This window comes from Drosophila miranda, chromosome 2 (genome assembly GCF_003369915.1).
Source record: "Drosophila miranda strain MSH22 chromosome 2, D.miranda_PacBio2.1, whole genome shotgun sequence".
Lineage (NCBI taxonomy): Eukaryota > Metazoa > Arthropoda > Insecta > Diptera > Drosophilidae > Drosophila > Drosophila miranda.
The window spans coordinates 31823893-31851364 of NC_046675.1; the positions used below are offsets into that span (position 1 = coordinate 31823893).

The following is a 27472-nucleotide window of genomic DNA, read 5'->3' on the forward strand; positions in this document are numbered from 1 at the left end:
GCAGTGACAGCCTCCCGCTCTTTTACTCCCTTTCTTGCGCCGCTCCTCCCACACTATCACTCACTCTCATTGACTCATGGCTTAATGCCGCTACATTCTCTTTGCTGCCTCCTTCCACTAAAAAGATTGAACACGCTTGCTGAAAGCACCGCAGGGATATTTGTCGCCTTTGCACGCAAAAAAAGAGCACTGCATTTGACTTTTCACATATACTGGGAACTTTTTTTCATTCTATCGCCCATTTACACCTCACTTAACCACTGGTCGGCTTTTAACATAACTTCTGATCACTTATTGGCACATTTTCACTTTGGTAACTTGGCCCACGCCTATTAAACGATTTTCCATCAGATTTTCACCTTTTTTCACCTCTTATTGCTCCGCGACACAAAAAGCGCGGGTCGGCGCTGTGATCTTAGCTGTGGTCAAGGAGAGAGCAGAGCTTGCTCATATCTGCGTGAGCGTGGGCGCGAGCTTACAGAGAGGCTTTGCAAGGATCGTTGTTGGTGTAGGCGGCTGCCAACGAAGCTTTCTAGCTTCAAGAACTCAGAGAGAAAGCTTTCACGTGCGAAATTTGTTTTGTTATCTATGCTGCTCTCTTCCTCCCACTGCATCTGCTTGGCTGAACATAAATCAATAAAAATTGATGCATTTTCTGCATTTAAATTCCTGCATTCCATTCGTCCACAGGGCGTATCCTTAATCACCGGCGAAAACTGCTCATTCACAATGCAGAGCCGGCCCTCCTTTCCCTCCTTCTCTCATTACTCATGACTGTGTCCCATTTCGGAATACTCTCACACACAAGCACAGAGATGCCATGACCCCACCTCTAACCCAATGACCACGGCCCAACCCCTGGGCCAAACAAGGGTTAACAGCAATTTGAATTTGGATTCGGAGGAAAAAAAAGCATAAGCAGCAGCGGCGCAACCCTTAACTTGTTGCTATGCCCCGAAATGTTGAAAGATGGAATCCAAAATGAAACTGCAAAATGCGAAAAGATGCGAAAAAACAGATGGAAATTAAAGGAGGAAGGAACATTTGCCGCCGGCTGCCGTCTGGCGGCCCGAAGAAAAAGGTTTGACCCACAAGCGGGAGACGGGATTTGTGGAGCATTTGGAGCGGATGATGCGACTGATGCCTCGAATGGGGCAGGGTGGGGGGGCAAGGATTACATGGAGAATCTGGGTTAGAAATGTCCTTCGCTTCTCGTTTGCCCTTCCTCTTGGTCAGACCTGTGCGGGGCCATAAATTTAATGAACGACAAATTCCGCTCGATTCTGCCGAAACTTGTTTCGATTCAAAAGCAATTCGTGAGTGTGGAAAAACAAGTTCAAATGAGGACTTTTTCCCATCAGAAGCCGCGGCCAGGGCCAGACAATTGCAGTTCAAATGGTCAAGGATATTCAAGGATGTTGCCGATCTGCCAGGCGATCACCCCAGAGTCCAGTCGCTGCAAAAACCAGTTCTCTGGAGCGGCGGCTGCAGCTTTTTCGCATTTCAGCCCTGGACCGTGGACCGTGGACCGAGGACCCGCCGCCGCCAGGTGTGCATCGGATGCTGCCTGATGCTGCGATCCGACCCACCCCACCCCACAAAATCACCCAGAACCACCACCCGATCCGACAATGCCAACGTTTTTCCAATCTTTTCGGCATTGGTTTTTCTATAATAAACTTGCGTAACGGGTTTTCGAGGGTTTCGAGGCCTGCCTGCGCTCTCCTTTGTGTGCCCGAAGGGACTGGACGGACTCCTTTGTCCACATCCGGGCAGAGGGCAGACAATGGACAAAGCTTTCGCATCCTGCGATTACGATCGCCCGATCTGCCTGGATGCTGACTGGATCTGGCGGGCCTGCCGGGTATATAAGCCACGGCTGCTGCGGAGAATCAATCAGTTTCATTTCAATCTTCAAACGCTGAGGATCACCAGCAGCAGCAGCAGCAGCAGCAGGAGCATCAGTAGCAGCATCACAGGACCAGGAGGACCACTCGGATTCCCTGGAACTACCGCCATGTCCAGGCGGCGCTAGGAAGGCTGTTGCATGCGGCACACATCCCTCCGATCCCGAACCAACCAGAAACACAAAATACCAACAAAATTCAGTCGAAAAGTTGCTAAAATTCACAAAAACCGAAAGTCAGATTAATTTTTATTACTTGTAAAACACCAAAAAAAAAACAACGCATCCAAACTCCAAGAAATACGAACAATATTTTCGTGAGAATATGGTTAAAGTATAAACAACAAAAACCTAAAGAAAAAACACAAAAAACTAAAACAAAAATCCACAAAAATCAAAGACAAAAAGCAGTTCCGAAAAAATCAAAAACAAAATTCCCAAAGTTCACAAAACTCAAAAGAAAATCGTTACAAAACCTGGAAGTCAATTGGAAAGAAAAAACGCAAAACAAAAATCTGCAAAGTGAAGAGTGATAATAATATCGTTTTTATATCTTACAGGTAAGAAAAGATCGTAAAAAAAAGATATACTATATGTAGATATAAGAAAAGCCTTTCCAGAAGCCACTTTCCCCCTCTCATCACCTCTCTTTTATCACTAGGAACCCCAAGCCGACGCAGGAGAACAGAAGTACAGCGGAGAGAGAGAAGCCACTATTATGGATCGCAAGACATCTCGAAACCCATATCCATTCCAAACGAGAAAATTGTTATGAAACTCAACAAAATTCTCAAGTGTTTACTGCTCATAATTCTCTACTGCAATGACCATTGGCCGCCATCCATTCATCCACCGATTCTCCACCGATTAAGCCACAAAAAGGGGCCGCCAGTGCCGCCACATCGCCAGATCCGCCACGAAATTCAAATCTTCAACGAAATTCAACTCAAAAACAACTCAAAGCCAAACTGCAGGCATCTTCAGACACTGCCACGCCCATACGCCACCAACAGCACCGCCGACAACGCCGCCTCCGCCCCAAGAGGAGGAGCATTGTGCCCCAAGCAGCAATCGAGGCCAGCAAATCACTCAGAGTCCAGGCAGAAACTGCAAGGAAGGAAACCGAAATTCAAGAAACCAGAAACCAAAACGCAAACACAACGACAGCTCGGGGCAAATTCAGAAGAAGGCGCCAACGCTGTGTCGCTGTATCGCTGTATCGCTGATGATGATGACATCGAGAGCCGGCCACTCCCAGACGAGGATCGAGCATCTGAAGGCGACCGAAGGAGGCAAAAGGCAGCGAACGGCAGCGACTGAGGCAGCAGCAGCAACAGCAGCAGAGGCAGAGGCAGCGATGTCGTTATCTAAGGCAGCGCTCCCCTTTCGCAGGGGAAAAAGCTGCCTGCCCCCGTTGCCGCACACAGATACGACGAGTATCTAGATATTTAGCTGAATATCTAAGCAGCAGGGGCAGTGACTGCTGCCCCATGCAACCCCTCGACAGGAAGGACACTCACACACACACACACGCACAAGCATTACCACCCCAAGCAGGCGCTCCTGCGGCGAATTCACACACAGGCGCACACCCCCTAAGCAGAACTCACGCACACATTCGCAACCCACACAGAGACAGAGAGAGAGCAGAAAGCAGAAAGAGAGCGAGAGCTCACCTCATCCGATGGCGGCACAAAACATTTCATTGCAAGTATGTTTCGACTTTTGTTTAGACCCTAAACTTCTGCCACAGGTTTCGAGGAAGAGCCAAAGTTCACGACTCAAAAGGATCCAAATCGAAAAGTGAAAAAATTCTTTCAAATTGAATGCCTCTCATTGAGGCCGATGCAGAGGTAGAACCTTTGACAGCAGCAGCAGAAACAGCCAGTAAAAAGCATAAATTTCAAAATCAATCCGACAGTCAAAATCCCCACTAAAAAAGAAACTCTTCTTCTACGGCATCGCAGAAGGCTTCATTTCCAGAGCCCCAGAGCACCCCCCCACCCCCACACCCTAAAGACCCAAGGAATCATTGAGCAAAGATCCGCCCCCCTGCCACATCTAAAATCCACACACACTATGCAATAGTTTATCATTTTGTGTCCAAACGCAAATCGAATCCAATGGAAATTCCAAATTCGCGTTTCGTCCTTACAAATCCTTAGTTTAACCACAAATCTTAAACCAAACCAAACAAACGTCTCAGAAAAAAGACGACAGTTTCGAATGCCCCAGAGCTTCCAGGCACACACCATTAAATCAACCACCGCTTTGGTCCCTCACACACACACACACACACACACAACACTTTAGCCCACACACACAAGCAGGGGTGCGCTCATACACACACACACACACACACACATACACTCAAACACTCAAATACACTCACACCCCTTTGGTAATAAAATGGCTGCAAAGGAAGCTGCTTCTACGATTCCCAAGAAGAAAAGACAGAAAAAAATAGCCACAGGACACGCGAAAAGAAAATATCAGAGAACCCAAATCCAAGTTTTACTCACACATTTCTTGGCGCTTTCAATATTTCGTTGATATTTTCATCAAGAAAAGCAAAAGGCGTTTGCGGCATTTTTTAATCGAAAAAAGTTTTATGAAAATTCCAAAGAAATATTTAATGCGCAAGAAATGTTGATGGAAATTTGCACAGCACAGCAAATCGAAGCCACTACCAAAACCCTATAAAAGTGAAAGAACCAACCATCTTTAATCCCCCAAACCCAAGCACCCAGTCACCAACCCAAAATGTCTCTTGGCCATTGACACAGGACTCCAGATTTGACCCCAAAAGAAAGTTTTAGGCAGGCAGCATATGCAAAGGGCAAAAACTAAACGATTAGGCTAGCGAAAATATTCAATGGGAACACAAATGGGAACAGCCCACAAAACACAATCCACCATCTACGAAGATTATCTATTACAAAGGAAAATCATAATTATTCAAATCAAAGTTCTCTTTCCTCAAAAACTACATTAAAAATCATAACCAAATTCAAAAACCTCAATTCTTTATACTTTAGAGATACAAATCAGAAAGAAAAGACAAACAAATCAGTTATAAAGGAAAAACATCTTCAAACAAATTCAAAATCAGAAAGATTATCAAGAATCCACTTGAGAAATTATCAAAAAAAATATTTAAAGCCATTTCAATTAATTCCAAATCCCAAATCAAAGGGTTTCAGTTCCTTAAATTCAAGAATCCACTTGATGAATTATCCTACAAAATCTAAAAAAATCCAAAGACAATTTCATTCGATACCAAATCTCAAATCCAAGGATTTAAATACTTCAAAATTCAAAAATCCACTTGAGAAATTATCCAACAAAATCCAAAACACTCCAAAAAGACAATTTCAATCAATGCCAAATCTCAAATCCAAGGATTTAAATACTTCAAAAATCAAAAATCCACTTGAGATATTATTCAACAAAATCCAAAACAATCCTAAGAAAATTTCAATTGACTTAAATTCAAAAATCTATTTGAGAAGATACCAAAAAAAAAATATCCAGAAAATTCCAAACACATCTTCAATCGATTCCAAATCAAAAGATTTAAATTCCTTAAATTCAAAAATCCACTTGAAAAATTATCCAACAAAATTCAAAAACAATTTCAATCGAATATAATTCCCAATTCCAAGGTTTACAATTCTTGAAAATTCAAACCAAAAATCGTACACTTCAAACACAAATTCCAAAACCAAATTCAGACTTCAAAACGATAGAAAGGCACTCAAATTCCAAATCAGAATAAATATTCTTGAAATACACTTTGAAAAATGATCAAAAAATTTAATTAGATATCTCTTTCGCAGTTTATAAATATATTTAGTCCGTTAGACCCACTTGTAGAAGGCAATAGAAAGTTAAACCAGAAGCAAAATTAATAAACAAAAAAATCAGAAATTCGCTTAAAAACAAGAAAATAAATATATAAAATTTAATTCGATAAATTCTGAGCAACAAAAAGCAAATCAACAACAAATACACATGAAATTAAAATCAAAAATAACCGAAAGATAAAACAAAAGCACTATGAAAGAAATTCAAAATTAGGATACATTTTAAATCAAAATCAAACATCAAAATAAACTAAATCCAAAATCAAAATAAACAAAGTCCAAAATCAACCATTTTAAGACAGTGTCCTGATAAAAATTCCATCCAAATTCTCGATAAGACTTCAATGAACAGATTTGTTAGATTTTACTTTCGTTCATCATGAGAAAATCAAATTCTGAAAAGTATAGCAAATTCGAATGAAATTCTTAATTAGACTTCACTTTAAAGTTTTCCATTCAAATTCCCACCAGAACAAAGCAAAGCTCTAAAATATACTATCAAATTCAAGCTGATAAAACTTTAGCAAAAGAATCTCTCCAAAGGTAATGTTGAAATTCCAAATTAGACATCGCTGGGATAAACCTTTAGCAAGTTCCATTACGAAAGAATTTTCAAATTCGAAACACGCTAAATTAACCTTCAAGACAATAACCTATCTCCTTATTTGAAACATATTAAGCTCTTCTGAAATATCTTCTTGATCTAAAACATCTCCAACATTTTTCAAACCTAAATTATTATTTATGGTTACATTTCAAAACATTCGTTATTTGGCTTCAAAAGAGTTTAAATAATTTTTAACCAATTCCTTGAAACAAAAGAGTTTAAATTAATTTTTAACAAATTCCTTGTATCGAAAATTTTTTAAAATACCAAATAACTCAAGAAAATTTTATTTAAAACACAAAATAACCAAAAAGACCACAAAAGACAAAAGAATCCAATTTTAAAAATACTATTATAACTAAATCAAAAATACATCATCAAAATCATCCTTCAAACACTTTTTAAGATCCAATTACAAACAAAAAACAACTAAAAACATTCCAAAAAGAGAATCAAAAGTAAATTTAGACTTTCATTTTCATTTATTTCATTGGAAAAACTTTTATCCAACTTTAAATTCCAAAATTTCATTTCAAATATTACAAAAGTATTTAACAAATTTGATGCTTCCTGAACCAAAGTCCGGTAATAAATTCTTATGAAATTCTAGGAAATTCATTATGATAGAACAATTCCCACTCAAATTATATTATTTATTTGCTGCAATTCAAGAAATTCAAAAGCTAAGATATCAAGCACGAAAGAAATATCAAAAATGCAATCAAATAGTTAACAACAATCAATCTTTCATGTCTAATCCAAAAAAGAAATATCCAAACCAAAAAAAAAGAAAATATCCTAATTCCAAAAAGTACAAAATTCAAAAATAGTATTTAGAAGCAGGAAATATCCAAAATATCCAATCTTCGAAGAGTAAAATATTGAAAGATAGTAAAAGAAAAAGCAAAATAAAATAAATATCCAAATTCTGAAGAGTAAAACAATTAAAAAATATCCAAATTCAAAAAAGAAATATCCAAATCCAAAAAAAGAAAATATCCAAATATCCGAAGAGTAAAACATTTAAAAATAGTATTTAAAAGAAAAGAAATATCCTAGTTCCGAAGAGTACAAAATTCAAAAATAGTATGTAGAAGCAGGAAATATCCAAAATATTCAATTTTCAAAAAGTAAAATATTGAAAGATAGTATTTAAAAGAAAAGAAATATCCAAATTCCGAAGAGTACGACAATTAAAAAATAGATTTTAAAAGAAAATAAATATCCAAATTCAAAAAAGAAAATATCCAAATCCAAAAGAAAATATCCAAATTCCAAATATTATTTAGAAGAAGTCCGAAGAAGTTCAATTGTCTCGACATTCGTATTAACATTTCTTTATCTAAATTATTTTATTTTAGAAACTGAAAACCTAGAAATCCAAAATTCAAATTTACAACTTTCGGCTTTCTCTGGCAATCATCAAAATCTGAAAAGCCACACATCAAAATTCCAACGAAATTCCAACAAAATTCCACCACTGACCGGCCACAAAATTCAAAAATACAGCTTAAATTTAATGCTTTCTAAAAAAAAAAAAAAACACTTAGAACAACAGGTAAACCGATTTTTAGCTCAAAATAACCTTAAAGAACTCAAAAGATATCATCTAAGTCCACAAAAATACCAAAAAAAACCGAAACCAGCCAAAAACAACAACGAAATCAAATTGAAAATTGCAAAAAAAAATATACAAAAATTACCACAAAAGAAAACAAAAGTCCCGGCATTCACGAAGAATCCTTCGGTGCATAATTATGGCCACATTATGATGATTAAGTACTACCGCGGACAGTTCTGAAACAAAAACAAAACCAAAAACGAAAACGAAAACCGAAAAAAAAGAAGAAATTATGAAATTCCAGCAAAATTCCAAAAAGACAGGATTATAAATTACAAGAAATTGCGGAAGTTTTAATGCGACAAATGTCAGAAGCAAAAAGGAGCCCGCGCGCTGTGGCAGGCAGAAGACGCGAGCGACAGGGAGGCCGAGGCCGCCACAAAATGCTGGCAACTTTTCTGGCCCAAAATCTTACAAATGGCGGCCGAGGGCGAGTCGAGTCGAGAGGCAGGGCGGCAGATAAATCACAGCGAAACAAAACAATTCCCAGCTCTCTCCGCACAAAAACAAACCAGAACCAGAACCAGAATCGGTATCCGAATCCGAATCAGTAGCAAAATCCAGACCCAGAGACAAAGAACACGCGATTTCAAAGAACTTTTTGCATAGAACAAGAAGAAGAAAAAGAAGGGGTTGAAGGCATAAACAAAATTCAAAAACTATAAAACCCAAAGCACAAGCACACACCGCCACAGAAGGCCCAAGATGGACCACTTTGATGGCCTCCCGGGAGAGAGGCTTCAAGAGCATTACTTTCGCTCGAAGGCCGCCACACAAAATAAATACAAAGATGAATACTATGAAAACTATGAAAACTACAACTTAACCCAAATTCAATTCGAAATCAAAATCAGAATCAGAAACGCAAACAAAATGAAGGCATCAGCCAGCACCCAGCAGAACTTTAAGTAATATTTTTGAGACGAGTGTCACACGCAAAAACCCCGCCACCTCCCGCCTCAAACTCCAGACACAGCCCCAGCTACCGTTCAGACCTTTCAAATTGTGGTCAGGCGAGAGGTTTCTTTTGGCAAAAGTTCGAACCATCATCGTCTATACATTCAGAGCTCCACCAGCAGCATCAGCATCAGAGCATCAGAGCATCATGCAGTTGAAAGCACATCAAACAAAACTCCAAATTTATATAAACTACTGGCAATAGTCGAGGTCGAGGCATAATTGCCATCAATAAATAAAATATGGCCTGGGGCAGGGGAGCACCAGCACCAGCAGCAGCCCAAGAGCAGACCCTGAAGAGAGACACCAATCCTGACAATCCCTTTCCCAGATACAGCATACAGCCCCAACTTCAGCAGCATCAGCACTCAATGGCCACTAGACAGCAAGGCAGAGCAGAGCATTTTGATTTATAAATTCATGGCGAAAGTTGCCAGGCCAAGCGGCAGCCAACGCCACCACCCCACCAGAACCCGCCCCACACCACACCACACCGCACCACACCACCCCAGTCAATCGCCACACGATGACGACACACACCACCAGCAACAACACCACCTAGAGACTTGGCAGCAAAGCAACAAGAAAATGCAAAAACCGTCTTATGAAATTACACATTTCCGACTTGTACTAACAGCAGCAGCAAAAAACACCAACTAAAACAACATCCAAGCCGAGGCCAAAACCGAACATTTAGAAGCAGCAGACCCCTCCCGCCTCCCGACCCCCTTCAGACACAACACGGCGACAATCCAGCCCAGAAATTTAGTTATGAAACCATCATCATCCGGAGACCAGAAAACATAGAAAACCAGCAGCAGGGGAACAGGAAAATCGGAAGCAAATCTTCCAAATTTTTTTGGCTAGGAAAATGCACGTTTCGGGCAATTTGGAAATTTGCAACATCATTGAGACGCGCAGCAGACGCGAGTAGCAACCACGAAGAGTAGCAAATGGAATCTTGTACAATAGTTCTATTGAAAGGCATATAAAAACCCCTCCATTTCCGACCCACGATCTATACGAGATCTTAGAAAGATAGAGAGAGACAGTTAGAGGAGATATACATAGTGAATATATAGAGAGAGAGAGACAAAAAGAGAGATAGAGATAGATACAGTGCACAAACAGAGAGATAGAAAACACAAAAAAAAGGAAGAACACATTTCGGACACAAGGTGGGGATACCTAGTGTAATTGCTTAGTCCTAAGAGTGCTGCACTTGCACGGAACCCAAGTGCAGGACTGACTGACCCATGACCCACCACAGACCCCCCCAGTACCTCCCCCCAAAATGTATACCCTTTGGTCAGCTGAAACAAAAAATGATCAGAAATTTGATTCAGTAACGCACGAAGCTTAGGCCTATCTAGACCCCAAAAAAAAGCAGAAAACAGCAATTAGATATCTAAATAATTAAGCGTGAATCGTACAAATGTAACTACACTCTGTATCCCCTTAGTTAAGCTAAAAAATTAAGCATCGAAAAGGGCCCCAAAAAACAAAAAAACAAAAACTAAATGTAGATAATGCCAATCCTTTTGCCTAAAATGTCAATTCTTGTTTTAGACGAAACGATTGTTGCATTTTTTATATGATTTTTATGTAAACAATCATGCACACAAACACACACCCAAAACGCACACACGCACACACACACTCACGTATAGTGACCTATTTTATATATATTATTTATTTCGATATTCTCCCTACTATCATTATCTTCGTAGAGATTCCGATTCAGATACGATTTCAGTTCTTTCGACACCCCCCATAAATTGTGATAAGCAAAAGCATCTAGAAGACACTAAAACAAAACAAAAGCAAAAGCAAAATCAAACCAAAATCAAAAACTGTGTTAATCCCCATCTTTGAAAGATCTATAACAAAACTGCATATACCATATATTGTTTCTCTTTAAGTAAATTGTATCATTCGAATAATATTGATGTGACCCCAACACACACTCCTCAAAAAACAAAAGAAAATTAATTACTTTGTATGAATTATTTTTTGAAATCAAACACAAAACAAAACACTCAACATTGTAACCATTAGAAATACTCTTAAAATTAGTGAAAAATACTACAAACAAAAAAAAAAATCAATAAAATTGTACAAGCCAATTTGCTCAAATAACAAAACAAAACCAACAAAAAAAAACAGAGTTTTTCTTTCTTTTTTTGCACACTTTTTAGGAACACACAGATTCGTTCCTTAAGGATTCCAACATGGATGCAAGGGACATCCAATGGTCTACAGCTTTCGAAATAGGTCCTCCTCGTATCAGAGTTTTTTTTCATTTCTTACACACTTTTTAGGAACACAGATTCATTCTTTAAGGATTCCATCATGGATGGAAGTGGCATTCAATGGTCTACAGCTTTCGGAATAGGTCCTCCTCGTATCAAATAAAGAAATTTTAGAGGTATAATGTTTATAATGTTATAATGTTGATTTCATATTTATTTATTACTACAATCAATTAGCGAAATACCATCTGATGATCAACTTTGCGAAACACTGGTCAACAGAACAATGCAAAGAATTCCAACCCAATGGGAAAGAATTAGTTTGGAATTCCGGAATACATGTATACAAAAATTATAGAACAAATACATATGTACATAATCGGCAATGCTTGTATCATTAAAAACCAATATTTTCCATGGCTAAAAGGGGCTTTCATCGTGGTGGCAGCCTCAAGTCTACTCTCTCCCAAAGATACTATTGAGCTTTCTTCAACTAACTCCTTCGGTGTTTGGACGTTGATATGCAATGACTGCACCATCATGCGACACCAGCAGAAGGCTCTTGCGCGTGATCCTAGGCAGGAACGTAGCCCTCCTCCCGTCCAACCGACCGAGGGGCGCTGCCACCATTCTTCTTCTACAGCAAATCAAAGTTTTGTATTATTTGACTCACATGGATCGTCTGTGCTCTATAATATATTATAATATATTCTCTAGAACATATTCCGCAACAGAGTCACAGTCCTTGCCTAGACACTCCCCAAACAAAAAGATCAAGTTAAGGATCTTCGTCGAGTGAAAAGATTGTTTGTTTTGTTGAGGTTGGTCGATATTCGTGATCGCTTTTATTACATTATTGCATTTCAGCATCTTGGATAAACATCAAATGTTTGGGAACAAAGTGCGAGTGCAAGAGTGTAGGGATAGGCAAACAGCGTGTTTAGAAAACAAATCCACTTTTTCCATTTTTTATTTCGACTAATTCTGATGGTGCATATCGAATGCAATTTGAAATCGTTTTGTGACCTTGGCGAAAATAAGATAATAAATAACCGAAAGGGAGCTTCGTATTGCGGAGACGACTAATATCAACGGATGAGCGTGGACGCACTTGACAATATTGCACTCTACTCTCTCTCTCTCTCTCTACAAGCCGGCGACGATGATTGCAGGATTCTCCACGGCAGCCTTGATCTTGCGCAGGAACAGAACGGCCTCGCGTCCATCGATGATCCGGTGATCGTAGGTCAGCGCCACATACATCATGGGACGAATTTTGACCTGATTTTGAAATGCATTAGCAATCTATCGGTAATCATTAGGGGAAATGCAAATCTTACCTCTCCCTTGACGGCGATGGGACGCTCGAAGATGCCGTGCATGCCGAGAATAGCACTCTGAGGTGGATTGATGATGGGCGTGCCCATCAGAGAGCCGAAAACTCCTCCATTGCTGATGGTAAAGGTGCCGCCGTCCATGTCCTCTACGGTGATGGCGTCGCGCTTGGCCTTGTCGGCCAGACCGGCCAATGTAATCTCAATGTCGGCATAGTTCATGCTCTCCACATTCCGGATGACGGGAACCATCAGTCCACGGGGTGTGGCCACGGCCACCGAGATGTCCACATAATCGCGGTAAACCATGTCCTGAAACACATAGCAGAGGGATTATTCAATTGAAAGGGAAAACATTGCGCTACATCAGGCCTGACGTCGTCTCCTTATCGGTGCCACGGGAAGTTGCATAAACAAAGCATACAAACAAGTGACAAGTTGGCCGAGATAAGGCTACGTCACGACCGATAAGCAAGCAGCGAGGAGAGGGGCGTGTGCGTGGACATGGGCGTGTTTACCGTGCCATCGATGACAGCGTTCACCACGGGCTGGTCCTGGAGCGCATAGGCACTGGCCTTGGAGAAGATGGACATGAAGCCCAGCTTGATGCCATACTTCTTGACGAATGCGTCCAGGTTCTGTTTCCGGAAGTTCATGGCGTAGCTGCAATGGAGAGAATTAATTGGGGCACGTGACAAGCATCTCTTTCGGTTGTACATTACCTCATGTCGATCTCGTTGAAGGTGGTCAACATTGCTGTGGTGTTCTGGGCGTCCTTCAAGCGAGCCGCAATCTTCTGGCGCATGCGGTTCATCTTGACGCGCTGCTCGGAGCGGGTACCTAGGATCTGGCGGGTGCCATCTGCAGGCGGCAGCTTCACCTGGGCGAGGGCAGCTGGCGGAGGCGCGGCAGCTCGAGGAGCAGCCGGTGGGGGGCGAGCCGCTGGTGGTGGTGGTGGCGGACGAGCAGCTGCTGGTGGCGGTGGTGGCGGCCGGGCAGCAGCTGGTGCTGGCGCAGCTGGTTTAGGAGCGGCGGCAGCAGGAGCTGGCTTGGGGGCAGCTGGAGCGGGAGCTGGTGCGGCTGCACCCGCCGCCTTAGCAGGCGCCGCACCCGGCTTCATCTTGAACAGCTCCTGGCCAGGCTTGACGGTGTCCCCGTCCTTGACCAGAATGTCGGTGATTTGGCCGGCAAACGGAGCTGGCACTGGCACCGTCGTCTTGTCGGTTTCGATCTCCATAACCGCCTCGTCCTGGGCAAAAGAGTCGCCCACCTTGCATGTGAACCTGTGGCGAGTGAGAACTTGTGTTGGCATTGGCAGTGCTAATCTTGCGATACGCTATCATCAGCGGCATAACAACAGGTCCCCTGGCCAGCTGCTTAGCTGTGGGTCTCTGACTAAGTAACCTGTTGCTCGATCCACGTCAATGACCCAACTTACTTGATGTCGCCCTCGGCGATCGAGTCGGCAAATGGTGGCACTTTCACCGACTGCTCTTGCCACAGGTGCGAGGTGGTGTGGAAGCCCTGCCATGTAATGGCCCTAGACAGTGATGAAATGAGTTTCAGTTAGCATCGCATTCCGGGATTGAGTATCGGCGATTGCACTCACCGCGGGACTTCCTGGCAGCGTAGATTGGCATCTTGGTTGAGGAGTTTCTGCTGCCTGGCCACAGACACGGCAACAAGACGGGAATACTGTCGCAGGCAGCGCTTCAGCTGGGGAGGAAAAGTAAAAATCAATGATTGCACAACCAGGAGCAACTGCGGCGAACGTCAGTCATATCACGTGTGCCGTGCGGCTTGTGTCAGCTGTGGGCCAAGGCCCGTGTCAGCCGTGCTGGGCAAACATTTTACCATTTTTTCAGCGGCGCACGCACACACACACACAATTACATAATCGCATTGGGAGAGCTGACTGGCCCGGCCAGCAGGCAGCAGTGACGTCGGCGGTGGCGAGTATGATGCGGTCTCCATATACACATCTACCAGGAGCCGCGCCCCCCCGTCAGGAATCGCCAGCAACTCCCCCGGCCACCCACTGCACTTACTTCAGAACTCCGCACGGCGCGCAGGCCAATGGTTTGGAAACTGTTTGGCAGCCGCCTCGTTATTATGGAAATTATACCCGTCATCGCTGCGACGTCGCTTCGTCTCTACTGGGAAAATGTGTGTGTGTGGAGGACACTCGTCAATTTTTCGAGAAAATCTTCAATGAAACTGCGGTTAACGGCAAAGCAACGTTGATAGCCAGATCCCTTCGACAGTCCCGTACCAGTGCTTCTTATGTCATGTGGAGCCAGTGTTGCCAGTACGTTTTAATAAAATAAAGCTAAAAAAAACAGCTGTATTTAACAGAAATTTCTTAAACCTAAACAGTTACGTTAATTATTGCAACAAAATTAAATAAATGTAATATTACATAAGCTAAAACTGTTTACCGGGTTGTAGTTCGCTGACAGCGCTATTCCCAGCGTCGAGAAAATTGTCTTCGACTTTGAAAAAAAGCTAAATCTGACGTTAAAAAACTGGTTCGGCTGCAAAACGGCAAAGCAAATTTTTTTTGGTGTTAAAAAAAAATTGTTTGTAAAAAAGGGAAAAGTCGAACTTGCCCTGTTAACGGTGTCAATTATATGTTAATGCATCAACAAGTCGTCTATTTTTTTGCATTTGCAATTAAGATGCGTTTTGTTGTATAAAAAGCCGTTTTCAATAGTAAATCAGTTAATTTTTTCGAGCCACAATTTGTAGCTACAAACAGAGTTTTTCGGCTGTATTTAGCGGATGATTTTCAAATGCAACCCTAAATAATCGAAAGCAATGGTGTGATTAGGTGTGATTGTCATCACTGGCCAGACGAATCTATATCCCTTCGAATTTTGTGTTTGATTAAAAACCTGAATTAATACCTGCGTTCAAAATGAGCTCCAAATCATTTTTTGTTGAGGACGATGCTGAACAGTCCAACAAACTAGCCAGGAAGGCCAAGGAATCGCCGTTTATGCTAGTCGGTGAGTAAACCGAACGCACGGTACCGTCATCCGTGACGACAGGTGGAAACTTTTGGTGCAAACTGATAAAAATATAATGCGTGCACCGAAGATAGATGAGTCTTGACCTTGGCCATGTAATTTGTGCGTTGAGGTTAGCAGCCGCAGCAGCAGCAGTGGGCAGATCCAACGATAGGTAGTGACATAACGGTTAATTTACCGCGGTTCGTCTGGAAAGGGCATGATGCAACAATTATTAGTTGTGCAGTAATTTCGGGAATAGAGCAGAGAGAGACAACGGGAAATGGTATTAGCACATCCGTGACGTTGCCATCGTGAACCTTGGCGCGTGCTAGAATTCACATCTGTGTGTGTGTGTGTGCACAGCCGTCTGGCATTTATCAGCAGACGCTAACGTCTAGTCGCTAGACTCTAGTGGGTAGTGGGCAGCGGGTAGCAACAACAATGCAATGAAACAAAAGTTAATCGAAATCACCGTTTTAATCACTCACCCACAGGCATTGCTGGATTCGTGGCGGCAGGACTGATTGGCGCCTACAAGTACAAGCACCGTGGGACTATGAGCACCAGCGTGTTCCTGATGCAGCTCCGTGTGGCGGCCCAGGGTACCGTCGTGGGCTGTCTAACAGCGGGACTGGCATACACAATGGCCAAGGAGTACCTGTTCGATAAGGAGCCCAAGGAAAAGTAATGCCAGCCCTCCCACTTAGTTAATCGTAGCTGTAGTTATAGTTTTTGTCTTTTGTACATAAGTCGCTGGCACACAAACCCCACACACAATTCGCAGTGTGTCGCTGAATACTTATTTCTCATCAACCCACCGTTTTATGTTACTCACCCTTCCCCCCATTTTGATTTCTCATTTTAGTTCCAAGCCACTGACTAACTAAAGCTCATTTCTGATTGTGCGGCCACTTAAACACACATAAAAACCAAGAAAACCCCCTTCGAACAACTTTGGGAAACTCGTTGGCCAACACCTTATCCTACACCTAAGCGAATTGTAACTACATATATTTATTGCATCATCATAAGACCTACACCGATTGACGATGACGCTCTCCATCGGGAGACGGGCGCTCGCACTAGCCAGTACTCTCCAGTCTCTGCTAGTGCACGTTGCCCCGATAAATTTAAACTAGCTAAATGTCTTGTATACCTGCGTAAGATTGTGATAATGTTTGTTTAATTGTACAACAGTCGAACAGTCTCCTCAGACGGCAGACAAAAGAAAATTATGATTACCTCTCGCATGATATAATATGATTAAATAAACAAAACAAACTAGAATGTATGCAAAAGTAAAAGCCCCTCATTTCGGGAACGTGTACGCTGCTGATTTCATGGAACATTTTCACAAGGGCAAAGTCTGCGATGAAATGCTGAGATCTCCACACGAGTGCCCAGTTTTTTATTGGGTTATATAACATATGTAGTATATGTATATAAAATCATATGTCTGATGAATCACCAAGGGGCTTAAACATCTTGGCATTGGATACCGCATTCTTCTGGTCGCAAAATGTCCTTCCCATGGAACAGAAGACGGCGTTATAGGCTTCTTAGGAAATACTCTGATTCAACGGAAAGTGGGCCTTTGTCTCGCGCTTCCAGGGTTTTGTGGACCCCTGGTTTCAGATGGGCCATAAAATGCTTCCTTAGCTTAAATCTTAGCCTGCAGATGTGGCAGCTGAAAGATGGGATTACTGATAAACCTTCATTTAAGCATTGAAGTTCGGCTGCTACCTGTGCTCGCGGCTCATGGTGTGTTGTATTTGATGGGACCTGCAGTCTGCCCTGGTCACGAAAGACTTGCTGCAATATTCGCTGCGGAATGGACGCTGGCTGTCATCCATGTGAATCCTGTGTGCAAGGGAAGTACTTTATACAAGAGGATAACCGATGTAGGACCTACTTACCTCTCGTGTATGCTGCGGGCGCTACAGTATCGAAAATCTTTTCCGCATTCATACCGACATGTTCGCCCAGCTGCAGTCGCTCAGGTTGTGAAGCTGGTGCCAGGCGTCAAAGTCCGGCCTTATAATGACGCCGGAGTTGTCCCGGGATGAATCCGCGAGGGGCATGAAAGCCCGGTGGTGCCCGGTGAGCACGGGTGCCATTTTGCAAATCGAAAATATCGGGGGTTTGTCGTTGGGATTCCGAAAATCTACTGACTTTCTACGGGCTCTGCGATCCCTTCTCATTACCTTCGCGATTGGTTCTGCTCATCGTCGTTCTGTAATGTCTCTATCTCGAAGAGATTAGGAGCAGCACTTGAGGGAGCCCGCCTCGTGATCGGCGACGGAATAGCAGGAGCCGCGGTCATGCTACCCGAGACACTGAAGGGAGCGCTCAAGGTAGACGCGCTCGTGCTACCCGAGACACTTAAGGAAGCTTCTGCAAGACCGGGTGTCCGTGCAAAGATATGGTCCATTTGATGGCACGTTGCTGGAACGAAAATACAAGTCAAGGCCCATTCCATTGAAACATTTCATTACTTACAATCAGCGTCTCACGCTCCACTGTGCCTGGGGGCACTGGTGTCCTTTTGGTGATCCTTTTTGATCCCGGCCATATTTGAATTTAATTTATTTAATAGTTTATCAGCTGTTCCGCAGAACCATCGATACTAGCATCGATATCTTTAGCATGGTGTGTCCACATATAATTTGGAAACAAATTGTTGGTATTCAGAGTTGTTCAACTTCCAGTTGAATGGCAAATCAACAAGCAGAGAAGAAGAAGAAAGCCGCCCAGCTGTTTCTTTTTTGTTATTCAAAGAATTTTGTGTGTACACAGTGGTCATGGAAAGCAATTTGTTTGCAAAAGAAAAGTCTAAAAACTGAAAAAATTACTAAAATGGATTGGGAATGCAGAGTGTGTGGCGAGCAGATATTTATTTCCGATCCGAAGAACATCTTCGACAAGGAAAACTCGGGGATACTTCAGCGAATCAAGCAACTCACTGGCCTCGCGGTAAGACACGAGACGAGAGCTACTTTTAAAAACCAAAAAATAACTCAATTTAAACTTGCAGTTGGTGTTCAGTGAAAATTTACCAATGCATATTTGTTCCTGCTGTTTGCTGGACCTGAACCAGGCCGTAGTTTTCCGGGAGCGTTGCCTAAGAACGCAGAGGCATCTGTATATGAAGACTGCAAAATCACTCGATGCCGAGACGAAGTGGGGCGCCCAGGACCCACTGGATGAACATGTGTTGCCCACTGAGCCCTCCGGGGCGGAGGACAAAAAATCACAAGTGTTATGTGCATCGGATGCCAAAGAAGTAAAGAAAATTGTCCCGAATCCAAGAAGCGATTACCCTCGTGTAGTAGTTAAGCGCTACCGCATGCCAGTAGCAACCACGACTTCACCACATTCTGAAACACAAAGCCACTCAAGGAACACTTCTGCAAAAGTAAAAGCAGAAGCAGACTTGCGGGATAAACCTGGTCCACCAAAAAAGAAAAGAAGAAAAAGAATTCCTTGTCCGGAGAAGAAATATGTGTGTGACCAATGCGGTTGGGCCTTCAACGACCTGAGTAACATGAAAGATCACAAACTCCGACACTCGGAAAAACAATTTGCTTGCGATGAATGCGGCTCGTACTTCTACACTTCTCGCCAGCTCAAAATGCACGTTCGCGTCAAACATAAGGGGGAGAAGCCTTTCCTCTGCAAATACTGCGGTATGGCCTTCAACAACAGTCCCAGTCGATGCCGGCATGAGCGGTAAGCACTGCCTTATACACATATATGATGTTTTCCACTCCAATAATCCTTTTTCTGGTCGCACAGGAGGTACCATTCAAACGATCTGCCATACGTGTGCAATTTGTGCAGCAAACGATTTGTGAGCAAAGTGGGCCTGACAAAGCACGCATTGCTACATAAAGGAGGAGGAAACGGCAAACATTAGTGGGTTTCTAACTTACAAAACTATAGAAATTAATCAAAACTGACTCAAAAATTAATCTTTTGCAGCTGCGAAATTTGCGACAAGGAGTTCAAGGAGGCCATATTTCTGAGAGGTCATTATTTGACCAAGTACCATCGCACTAGGGCGAGCATATATGATGCCTGCGAGTACGAAGAAACAGACAATGAAATTGATTTTGATTTCACCGAGTCTATTATTAATGAATAAAACAATCTACTACTTTTCTTGGCGCCAAATTGCGTAGTCTTTTGCTTTGCCGTAAAAACAACGCAATTATAATAAGCGGGCAGGTCATTAATGGGCATCTAAACAAATTTAATGTTTCTATGTTCACATAATTAGCATCACATATATACAAGCCATGAGCAAATGATTGTGTAGTTATCCTTTTTTCCCTATTTAATTATGGCGCCCGCGCTTGCCAGTCACCATGCCACGCGGTCAATGCAACAGGCATTCACATAAAATGGGCATATTTACAAATCTTAAAAACACAAATTGAATACAACTTTATTGCTTGGAGGGTAAATTGGGCGCCCAAAATGTCGCTGCGGTGTCGAACCTGCGGCGAGACAGTGTACAGCCTAAATGCAACAAATCTGTTTGAAGGGGACAACGATATTGTGAGGAAGATATCGTTTCTGACTGGCATCTGGGTAAGTGGGTCTCTCCTGATTGTTTTCTGGCCGGTCTTTGCCTATAGCCTCTACTTTTGGCAGATCACTGACCAGCTGGATATGCCCAGGAATATATGCCAGATCTGCCAAATGGATCTGAACACCGCCATGCTGTTCCGCGAGCGATGCATCAGGACTCACAATGTGCTGACGCTGGGCAGAAGCGAGGTGGCTCCGTCGGATGATGTTGACCTGAAAAGGGATCTAGACGATCCCCTGGGGAATGATATAAAACGTGAAGAGGAAGATCAACTTTCAGATGCCAAGCCCGTGGTTGGAATAACAATCGAAGCTACGACCAGATCTCAAGACAAGGAAATTCCCAGTAAACATTCCTCTCGACACAATTCTTGCGACAGCCCCTCGGTGGACACAGCGCATTCCCCAGTTGCAGCACCAGTTCCGTCAATTGAGGTAATTGCGGAGCCCCCCGCCGCCATGGAGGCCGAGAGAAAGAGAAGAAAGCGCCAGAATCGAGTTAATCAAAACTATATTTGCGATCAATGCGGCAAGCACTTTAACGACAAGGGAAATCTGAATCTGCATTTGGTGCGCCACACGGGTGTAAGGAAGTTTCAGTGCCCGGAGTGCAGCCACAAGGGGTACAGCCAGTTTCTGTTGAAGATGCACATCCGCGTGAAGCACAGAAGAGAGGCGCCGTACGCCTGCAAGTACTGTGATGAACGCTTTGTGTGCAGCAATAAACGCTATCGCCATCAGAGGTAATCCATTCAATAATTTCCAAAAAAACAGACCCTCACGATTCTGTTGCTATTCAGGACTCACGAGGGGCTCAAGACAGAAAGGACTGATAAGCCGTATGCATGCAACTTTTGCAATCATAGGTGCAACAGCATGAGCAACTTGAGGAAGCACGAAGTCGTGCACTCTGGCGATCGTCCATTTCGGTAAGGCAATCTAACTTCTACTTCTACTTGCACCCAAATATATAGTTAATCCTCATTTTATTGCATCCCACTTCCAATAGCTGCGAGATCTGCGATGTGGCCTTCTATCGAATGTCCAACCTAAGAACTCATTTTCGTTCGAAAACGCATAAAAAGAAGACTGAAGAGAGAACAAATACCGAGCCCGAAATATTGGATACCAACTGAAATGTTTCACTAAAACTAATTACGTTAAACTGCGATCGATTGCAGCTTTAAGTTCTGTTCAAGCGGAGCAGGAGTAATGGACATTTTATCCATGCAGTTTAAGCTGTAACCTCATGCTATAGTAAAAATCACGAGCATGTGGAATGTCGCAAACAAAATTTGCTTACATTAATGAATGAAAATGATGATTTTATTTAACAGATTACGAAATAACTATCTTATAAACTCTGTTATGTAACGCGAGTGTTTAATCCTCAGTCTCGGAGGTTTCCTGATCCTGATCCTGTTCGTGCTCTGCTGCCTCGCTGGCGCGCTGTATGCATTGGTTGACCATCTTCAAGAACTGATCCGCTATTTCTTGCTTACCGAACCGGCAGGCCAACTGCTCAACAACTCCCACCGTTGTCGTCTTTCCCTCCGCGTCGGCGGCATAGTTGAGGCCGCACCACGAAAAGCTCTTCTTCTGTTCATTCAAATGGCTCATCTTCAAGCTGGCGCCGATCTTCATGTTGAGCAACACCTTGGGCACCTGCTCCTGTCGCATGAGCAGGCGGTAGCACTGCAGTTGTGGATGCACCAAGATCTTCAGCTCACCCGTTCCTGCACAAAGAGGAGGATTATTTTAATAATGATCCGAGAATGTTGTATGTTCAAGTGTGTCGAAACCTACCTCGCTCCTTCCATTCTTTTGTATGCGTATCGAAGCGGTAGAGCCGCGAACGCTCGCCAAACAGCTTAATCTCATCCTCCTCTCCCGTCTTCACAACGATCTCATCGGGCAGACTAACTATTGGCTCATAGTAGGGATCGTAGTTATCATCGTTTGTGGCGTCCCCATCGCCATCCGCCCCCGACGTGTTGTGGTCATCGCCCTTTAGCGGGGCCGGCGATTGGAAGTTTTTAAAGTCGTTCTGGTGCGTGAGATTGTAGAAGCCCCCGCTACCGGACGACTTGTTGAAGCCAATGGGTACGCCCGGACTCTTTGCGGACAAGCTGGCAAAATCATCGGCACCAGCCAGATCCGCGAAATGGGTATTTGGCACAGCACCAGCAGGGGTAGCAGGCGAGGAAGCCTCCTTTGTATCACCAAAAGCCAGAGAGAATACCGACTTGGGGGTGTTGTTCTCTCCCGTTTCTTTGTCAGCATTTTGGGCTGTGGGTGTGACTTGCTTTCCCAGATCACCAAGCGAGATGCTTTGGGCGTTTTTGCCAAAAGCGGGAGCATCCGTGGCGACACCACTACCAAAAACATAGCCAGACGATCCACTACCAAACACCGATGTATTTGTTCCTCCGAAAATAGTCTTGGGCGCCGCCGCCACAGGCTCCACTTTGCCTGTTCCTCCGAAAATGGATTTCGGGGCGTCGGGAGTGGTGCCGACTCCTCCAAATATGGATTTGGCACTCTGATCCTTGGACTCTGCAACGCCGCTGCCAAAAATTGAACCCAAAACATTGCCCTGGGCGTTGCTGAAGATCGACTGCTGCTGAGGTTTGGCGCCACCAAACAGGTTTGTAGTCTGGCCGAAGACTGGTTTTTCTGTGAAAATTTGCACGTATGCATATCTGTAGGTAGTGCTGGACATAGTTTTCAAGACTTACCTGTTGCTGTGGTGCCAAAAACGAATGCATTCGTTGATTTCTTCTCCTCTGGCTTGCTGGCCGCAACATGAGCAGGAGCCGCCGTAGAATTGGCAGACACTGCCTGGCCAAAGCCGCCAAAACTGCCGCTGTTGGCGCTCGCCAGGGAACTGGCTCTAATGATGGAGTCTCCCAACTGAGGAGTTGCTGGCTGAGATTGAGCAGCGGGCTCTGCGGCAGGCGGTAGCTTAAGGGCTGGCAAGTACATGGGCAGAGGTGGGTCCACATCATCGACAACGGTTGTGGTTGAGGTTGAAGTCTGGTTTGACCAGACAAACTTGTCTGGATCGCATCCCACACAGCCTGTGCAGTCCGATCCCGTAAAGAATTCACTGTCCAGTTGCATTTTATCGGCCAGGGCTTTGGCCTCCTGGGAAATCAATGTGGAGGAGCTGCGCCAGTTGAAGGAGTCGCAGATGTGTTTTGCTCCTCAACGATGGCCATAGCGGTGCCACCCAAAGCGCTATTTACGACCTTCAAGAAGTTACCGGCAATGTTCTTGTTCTTAAAGCGCAACGTGAACCGCTCGTTGACGGATTCGCCCTCGCTGTAGTCGTTCACGACAAACAGCCAGGACCGCTCGTCCTTGGGCTTGTAGGCCACACTCGAGTTGAGGGCGTGGTTGAGGCACACCTTGAAGACCGACTCGCGTCGCATCAGCACTCGTAGCTTCGCCGTCTGCTTGTGGCGCAGTATCTTCACATTGCCCACGCCACGCTCCCGCCACTCGTCCGTGAGGCGATACAGTTTCGCCCGCTGCACATACAGCACCTCCTCGTCCTCCTCCCCAGTCTTGACATCGACCTGAAAGGCACACATTTGGATTAGTATTAGTCGGAAACATTCATCAGTTAATCGCCTTATCTTACCTTATCCGGCAATGGGATTACTGGCGCAAAATACGCCTGGTTCTCCTCCTCCTCCGGCTCGTAATCGTCCTCCGCGTTATCATCGCCTCCCCCGTCGGAATTCTTGGGCTGCTGCTGGGCGGGCTTTGGCATCGTGAAGCTAAAGGTGCCCGATCCCAGGGTAGCCGCAAGACTTGCTACCGGCGCCGACGTTTTGGGCACAAAACTGAAGCTGGCAGATCCAAAGACGCTCTTGGGTGCCTCTACTCCTCCATCCGGAACAGCTGGTGTTGCAGCAGCTGGAGCTGGAGCTGGAGCTGCTCCAAAGCCGAAATTAAACTTTGTGGTTGCCGGCAACACGATACCCGACGACCCTAGGGCGTTGCTCTCCTTCTTGGGCACTGTGTCATCCTTGGGCGCCTCACAGGCACTGCAGTAGAGGGAATCTCCCGTGTTGTTCAGATAGCAACTTCCGCAGGACCAGCTTCCAGCCTTGGGCTTGAATGCATCGCCAAATCCTGACGTCAATGCGGGTGCAGGCAATTTGGCAGGAGCTGATGATGAGGCTGCCACTGGAGCAGCAGCTGCTGCTGCTGGTTTCTCCGTTGCCTTGGCTCCAAAACTGAAGCCCGAAGAAAGGTTAGCTGCTGGTGCTTGTGGTGCTGCCGCTGCTGTTGCGGGGGAAAAGCCAAATGAGAACTTGCTCGCACTGCTGGTCGACAGATTGAGAGCATTCGATTGATCCAAGCCTGATGACTGCTTGGGCGGCACTGTCGCATCTTTGGGACCCTCGCACGAGAGGCAATACAGCTGCTCGTGGCCATTGCTCGTGTAGCAGGCCTCGCAGCTCCAGCTGCCAGCCTTGGGCTTGAAGGCATCGCCAAAGCCTTTGCTGGGAACTGCTGCTGCTGCTGTTGCTGTTGCTACAGTCTTCTTTTCCAACTGATCCTTCTTGCTGGTGGAGGAGGATGTAATTTCCTTTTGTGCCTTTAGCACCGCATCTAGGAACTCCTTGCATGTCTCGGGTTTCTTGAATCGGATGCACAGCGTTGCTTCGGACAGCTCCTGATCGGCAAAGTCCTGGGCCGCCCAGGTTAGGGCCGTGGTGGATTTGACCAGATACTTGAATGTGGTCTCTGGCAGCAGCCGTTGGTTGCAGCACGTCTTGTGCACCTTCTCGCGACGCATCACGAGGCGCACCTTGCTGGCATCCTGCTTGTTGCGCAGTATCTTCATGACTCCCTGGCCGCGCTCCTTCCACTCGCTCGTTTCCTTGCAATACCGCAACAACTTGGCCCGATGCTCGAACAGCACGTCCTCGTCCTCCTCTCCCGTGATCTCCTTCACCATTTCGGGCAGGGGGATCACTGGGGCAAACTGTGCCGTCGGCTCGTACTCATCCTCGGCTTCGGCATCGGCTTCGGTCTCCTGCTGCTGCTGCTGCTCTCCCTGTAGGGTGGTGTCCTTAATCAGTGCCGTGGTAAACAGCGTGCTGTTGTTGCTGTTTTCATTATTGTTGACGGCCGAGACGCTGCCAAACGACAGGCTACCAAAGGACAGATTGCCGAACGGCGAAGCCGTTGGCCCTGCTCCCTTCTGGCCAAAGCTAAAGCTGGCAAACGGCGGCACTGTCGGTGCTGCGGTTGCCGTCGGAGTCGATGCCACAGCTGTAGAAGCAAAAGCTGCAGGCAGCTGTCCTCCAAACAGAGATTTGGCCACTACCGTCGACGAGATAGGGTTGGCGGGGGCTGGAGCAGCCAGAGCGGCTAGCGATTCCGAGAGCTTCATGTTTGTCGGCTCGAAGGATTTGCCGAACGATGAATTGGTGGCTGGTGTGCTGGTCACAAAGCTCTTGGTCACATCTTTGACAGCAGCTGCAGCTGCAGCTGGGGCTGCCTTGGGCACTGCGGGGACTGGGACAGTGACTTCCTTGGTTATAGCTGCCTTGCTATCCTCCAGACAGGCCAATGCGTAGGCATCGTGGAATTCTTTGGCCGTGTCGGGGGACTTGAATCGCACGAGGAACATCTCGGGAACCATTACCTCATCGGCAAAGTCGTTGGCCGCCCAAATGAATGACTTATGCTCCGTGTCCCCTAGAGGTGTGGTCAAGGAAACATCGCGATTGATTTTGTGATTGGCACAGACCTTGTACGTCTGCCATAAAATCGGGACAGACTTTTCGAACCCATTTCCATTTAAAATTTGTCTTTACCTGTAGCATACAACGTACAGGTTCTAGGAGCTGATATTAGCTAAACGGGAGTAGGAAGTACGCGCTGGCTTCGGCTTTTGTCTCTGGTCGGCGGGGTGTGGGCATGGAGGATATTTTACTACCCATTTAGAGCTCTGGCAAATGGTCGAGATAAGAATTTATATAAAAAAATTAAATCGCGTACGAGTAGGGAAAGGATACTAGGAAACGGGATACCGGGGGTCAAAGGGACAGATCAGCATGGATCTTTGTCAGATCTTTGTCGGCTGCGGTATCGCCCATTGGCGAGAACGCCCACCCTACCATGATCCTTCAGGGCCACCTATTAACAATCAGGATCCCTCCAACAAAGACTGCGGTGGGTCACATCTCCGTCAGACGAGGTTGCATGGTTCCGATATAAGATATTTAGCCTTGGTTCATTTCCAAACTAACTTTATTTAAGCAATCCATAGTTCTTCATTTAAATTCCTATAAAACCTAACGCTAATAGAATTTAGTCTCTAATATAATCCTGCTATTCGATATTGTCTTACATTTATAGGGTATTACTATACAGCATATACTGGGGAAAGAATATCATAGGGGCGAGGTAGGGTATAATGATCTTAAATCTATAAAAATGATTAGTAGTAGGTATATAAATAGTAGTAGTAGTAGGTATATAAATGCACGAGCTAGGTTATGTGTTCATCATAGGAACAAGAAAACTTCAAACTTCATTACGTAAACTTGGTCAGTGCCAAAACCAGACAAAAATAGGGTATATGGAAAATCGCTTAAAGGCATGAGTAATATGTGTATAAAACCGTGATCATGGTTGAAGACCAACGAATAGTCACCGCACATTCATTCTTTTCAGATGGCTTACTTGGTTCAGGATAATCACTTACGATACGATTAATAGCTTCGACTCCCACGCAGAAAGATCTTTCGTTGTGTGTTGGATGAGATGATTTGATGGGTGGAGGAGTATGATGATGTGTGTGATTGTGATGAGTATCTGCATAGATGATGAGATGAATGCGTGGCAACCAAAATAAAAAAACTGTAAAAATAATCGATATTAATACACTACTCATTTGTTCAAGTTCGATTTAGCCAATGGATAGGAATTCCCTTTTTGTTTATACCGGATTTAATTGGCTGTTGCAAATTTTTTCCGTATCAAAAGAACGTAGTTAAACAGAAAGCGGATAAAAAAAACAGGGTTTCGCATATCGGGTCTAATGTCGAAAGAAAGATAGAAAATATAACTAAATCCGAGGCGGGGTCGATGCTTCCCGGCTGGAGACCGAGTTCCTACTCGAGGTCTGAAGGTGGCACACGATTGTACCGGGCGCCGGAAAATTCAGCTGCTTCCGATGCCAAGGGTCAATGACCGCGGTCCATCTGCGGCGTGAGGTTAGGTACACCCGCACACTTGATGGCTCGTGGGGCGACTGGTGTATTTGAAGAGTCAGTCAGATCATCCCCATGGGTCGA

The 27472-nt window shown here is 44.6% G+C and overlaps 4 protein-coding genes, 2 long non-coding RNA genes and 1 pseudogene across 6 annotated transcripts; 4 read left to right on the forward strand and 3 right to left on the reverse strand.

Moving 5' to 3' along the window:
• Positions 1 to 1893: 1893 nt before the first annotated feature.
• On the forward strand, positions 1894 to 10343 carry LOC117186917. Its single transcript, XR_004471763.1, has 2 exons — positions 1894 to 2466; positions 2568 to 10343. It is a non-coding gene; the product is annotated as an uncharacterized LOC117186917 (long non-coding RNA).
• Positions 10344 to 12020: 1677 nt separating this feature from the next.
• On the reverse strand, positions 12021 to 14836 carry LOC108154964 (dihydrolipoyllysine-residue succinyltransferase component of 2-oxoglutarate dehydrogenase complex, mitochondrial). The gene is made up of 7 exons (XM_017285478.2): positions 14592 to 14836; positions 14153 to 14259; positions 13982 to 14083; positions 13266 to 13826; positions 13062 to 13206; positions 12550 to 12855; positions 12021 to 12490 (listed from the first exon to the last, which is right to left on the reverse strand). Exons 1-7 carry the CDS (start codon positions 14673 to 14675, stop codon positions 12356 to 12358), a joined length of 1440 nt encoding a protein of 479 aa, XP_017140967.1. The 5' UTR covers positions 14676 to 14836; the 3' UTR covers positions 12021 to 12355.
• A 526-nt stretch (positions 14837 to 15362) lies between these two features.
• LOC108154967 (HIG1 domain family member 1A, mitochondrial) lies at positions 15363 to 16475 on the forward strand. Its single transcript, XM_017285481.2, has 3 exons — positions 15363 to 15551; positions 16049 to 16238; positions 16420 to 16475. The coding sequence occupies exons 1-3, from the start codon at positions 15461 to 15463 to the stop codon at positions 16439 to 16441; spliced, it is 303 nt and encodes a 100-aa protein (XP_017140970.1). The 5' UTR covers positions 15363 to 15460; the 3' UTR covers positions 16442 to 16475.
• A 446-nt stretch (positions 16476 to 16921) lies between these two features.
• Positions 16922 to 18307, reverse strand: LOC108154968. Its single transcript, XR_001775022.2, has 4 exons — positions 18054 to 18307; positions 17471 to 17999; positions 17298 to 17414; positions 16922 to 17241 (listed from the first exon to the last, which is right to left on the reverse strand). It is a non-coding gene; the product is annotated as an uncharacterized LOC108154968 (long non-coding RNA).
• Positions 18308 to 18314: 7 nt separating this feature from the next.
• On the forward strand, positions 18315 to 19727 carry LOC108154965 (transcription factor Ouib-like). The gene is made up of 4 exons (XM_017285479.2): positions 18315 to 18527; positions 18589 to 19283; positions 19350 to 19469; positions 19536 to 19727. Exons 1-4 carry the CDS (start codon positions 18411 to 18413, stop codon positions 19696 to 19698), a joined length of 1095 nt encoding a protein of 364 aa, XP_017140968.1. The 5' UTR covers positions 18315 to 18410; the 3' UTR covers positions 19699 to 19727.
• Positions 19728 to 19830: 103 nt separating this feature from the next.
• LOC108154966 (transcription factor Ouib-like) lies at positions 19831 to 21455 on the forward strand. The gene is made up of 4 exons (XM_017285480.2): positions 19831 to 20147; positions 20211 to 20890; positions 20948 to 21076; positions 21157 to 21455. The coding sequence occupies exons 1-4, from the start codon at positions 20034 to 20036 to the stop codon at positions 21281 to 21283; spliced, it is 1050 nt and encodes a 349-aa protein (XP_017140969.2). The 5' UTR covers positions 19831 to 20033; the 3' UTR covers positions 21284 to 21455.
• Positions 21447 to 25941, reverse strand: LOC117186916 (annotated as a pseudogene).
• Between the last annotated feature and the right edge of the window lie 1531 nt (positions 25942 to 27472).

Coding starts and splice junctions, on each gene's coding strand:
- LOC108154964 (XM_017285478.2), bottom strand. CDS start 14,675: ATGACGGGTATAATTTCCATAATAACGAGGCGGCTGCCAAACAGTTTC. Junction 14,084..14,152: donor CGCTGCCAGGAAGTCCCGCG/GTGAGTGCAATC, acceptor ATCACTGTCTAG/GGCCATTACATGGCAGGGCT. Junction 13,827..13,981: donor ATCGCCGAGGGCGACATCAA/GTAAGTTGGGTC, acceptor CACTCGCCACAG/GTTCACATGCAAGGTGGGCG.
- LOC108154967 (XM_017285481.2), top strand. CDS start 15,461: ATGAGCTCCAAATCATTTTTTGTTGAGGACGATGCTGAACAGTCCAAC. Junction 15,552..16,048: donor ATCGCCGTTTATGCTAGTCG/GTGAGTAAACCG, acceptor ACTCACCCACAG/GCATTGCTGGATTCGTGGCG. Junction 16,239..16,419: donor GATAAGGAGCCCAAGGAAAA/GTAATGCCAGCC, acceptor TTCTCATTTTAG/TTCCAAGCCACTGACTAACT.
- LOC108154966 (XM_017285480.2), top strand. CDS start 20,034: ATGTCGCTGCGGTGTCGAACCTGCGGCGAGACAGTGTACAGCCTAAAT. Junction 20,891..20,947: donor AAACGCTATCGCCATCAGAG/GTAATCCATTCA, acceptor GTTGCTATTCAG/GACTCACGAGGGGCTCAAGA. Junction 21,077..21,156: donor TCTGGCGATCGTCCATTTCG/GTAAGGCAATCT, acceptor CACTTCCAATAG/CTGCGAGATCTGCGATGTGG.
- LOC108154965 (XM_017285479.2), top strand. CDS start 18,411: ATGGATTGGGAATGCAGAGTGTGTGGCGAGCAGATATTTATTTCCGAT. Junction 19,284..19,349: donor AGTCGATGCCGGCATGAGCG/GTAAGCACTGCC, acceptor CTGGTCGCACAG/GAGGTACCATTCAAACGATC. Junction 19,470..19,535: donor GGAGGAAACGGCAAACATTA/GTGGGTTTCTAA, acceptor AATCTTTTGCAG/CTGCGAAATTTGCGACAAGG.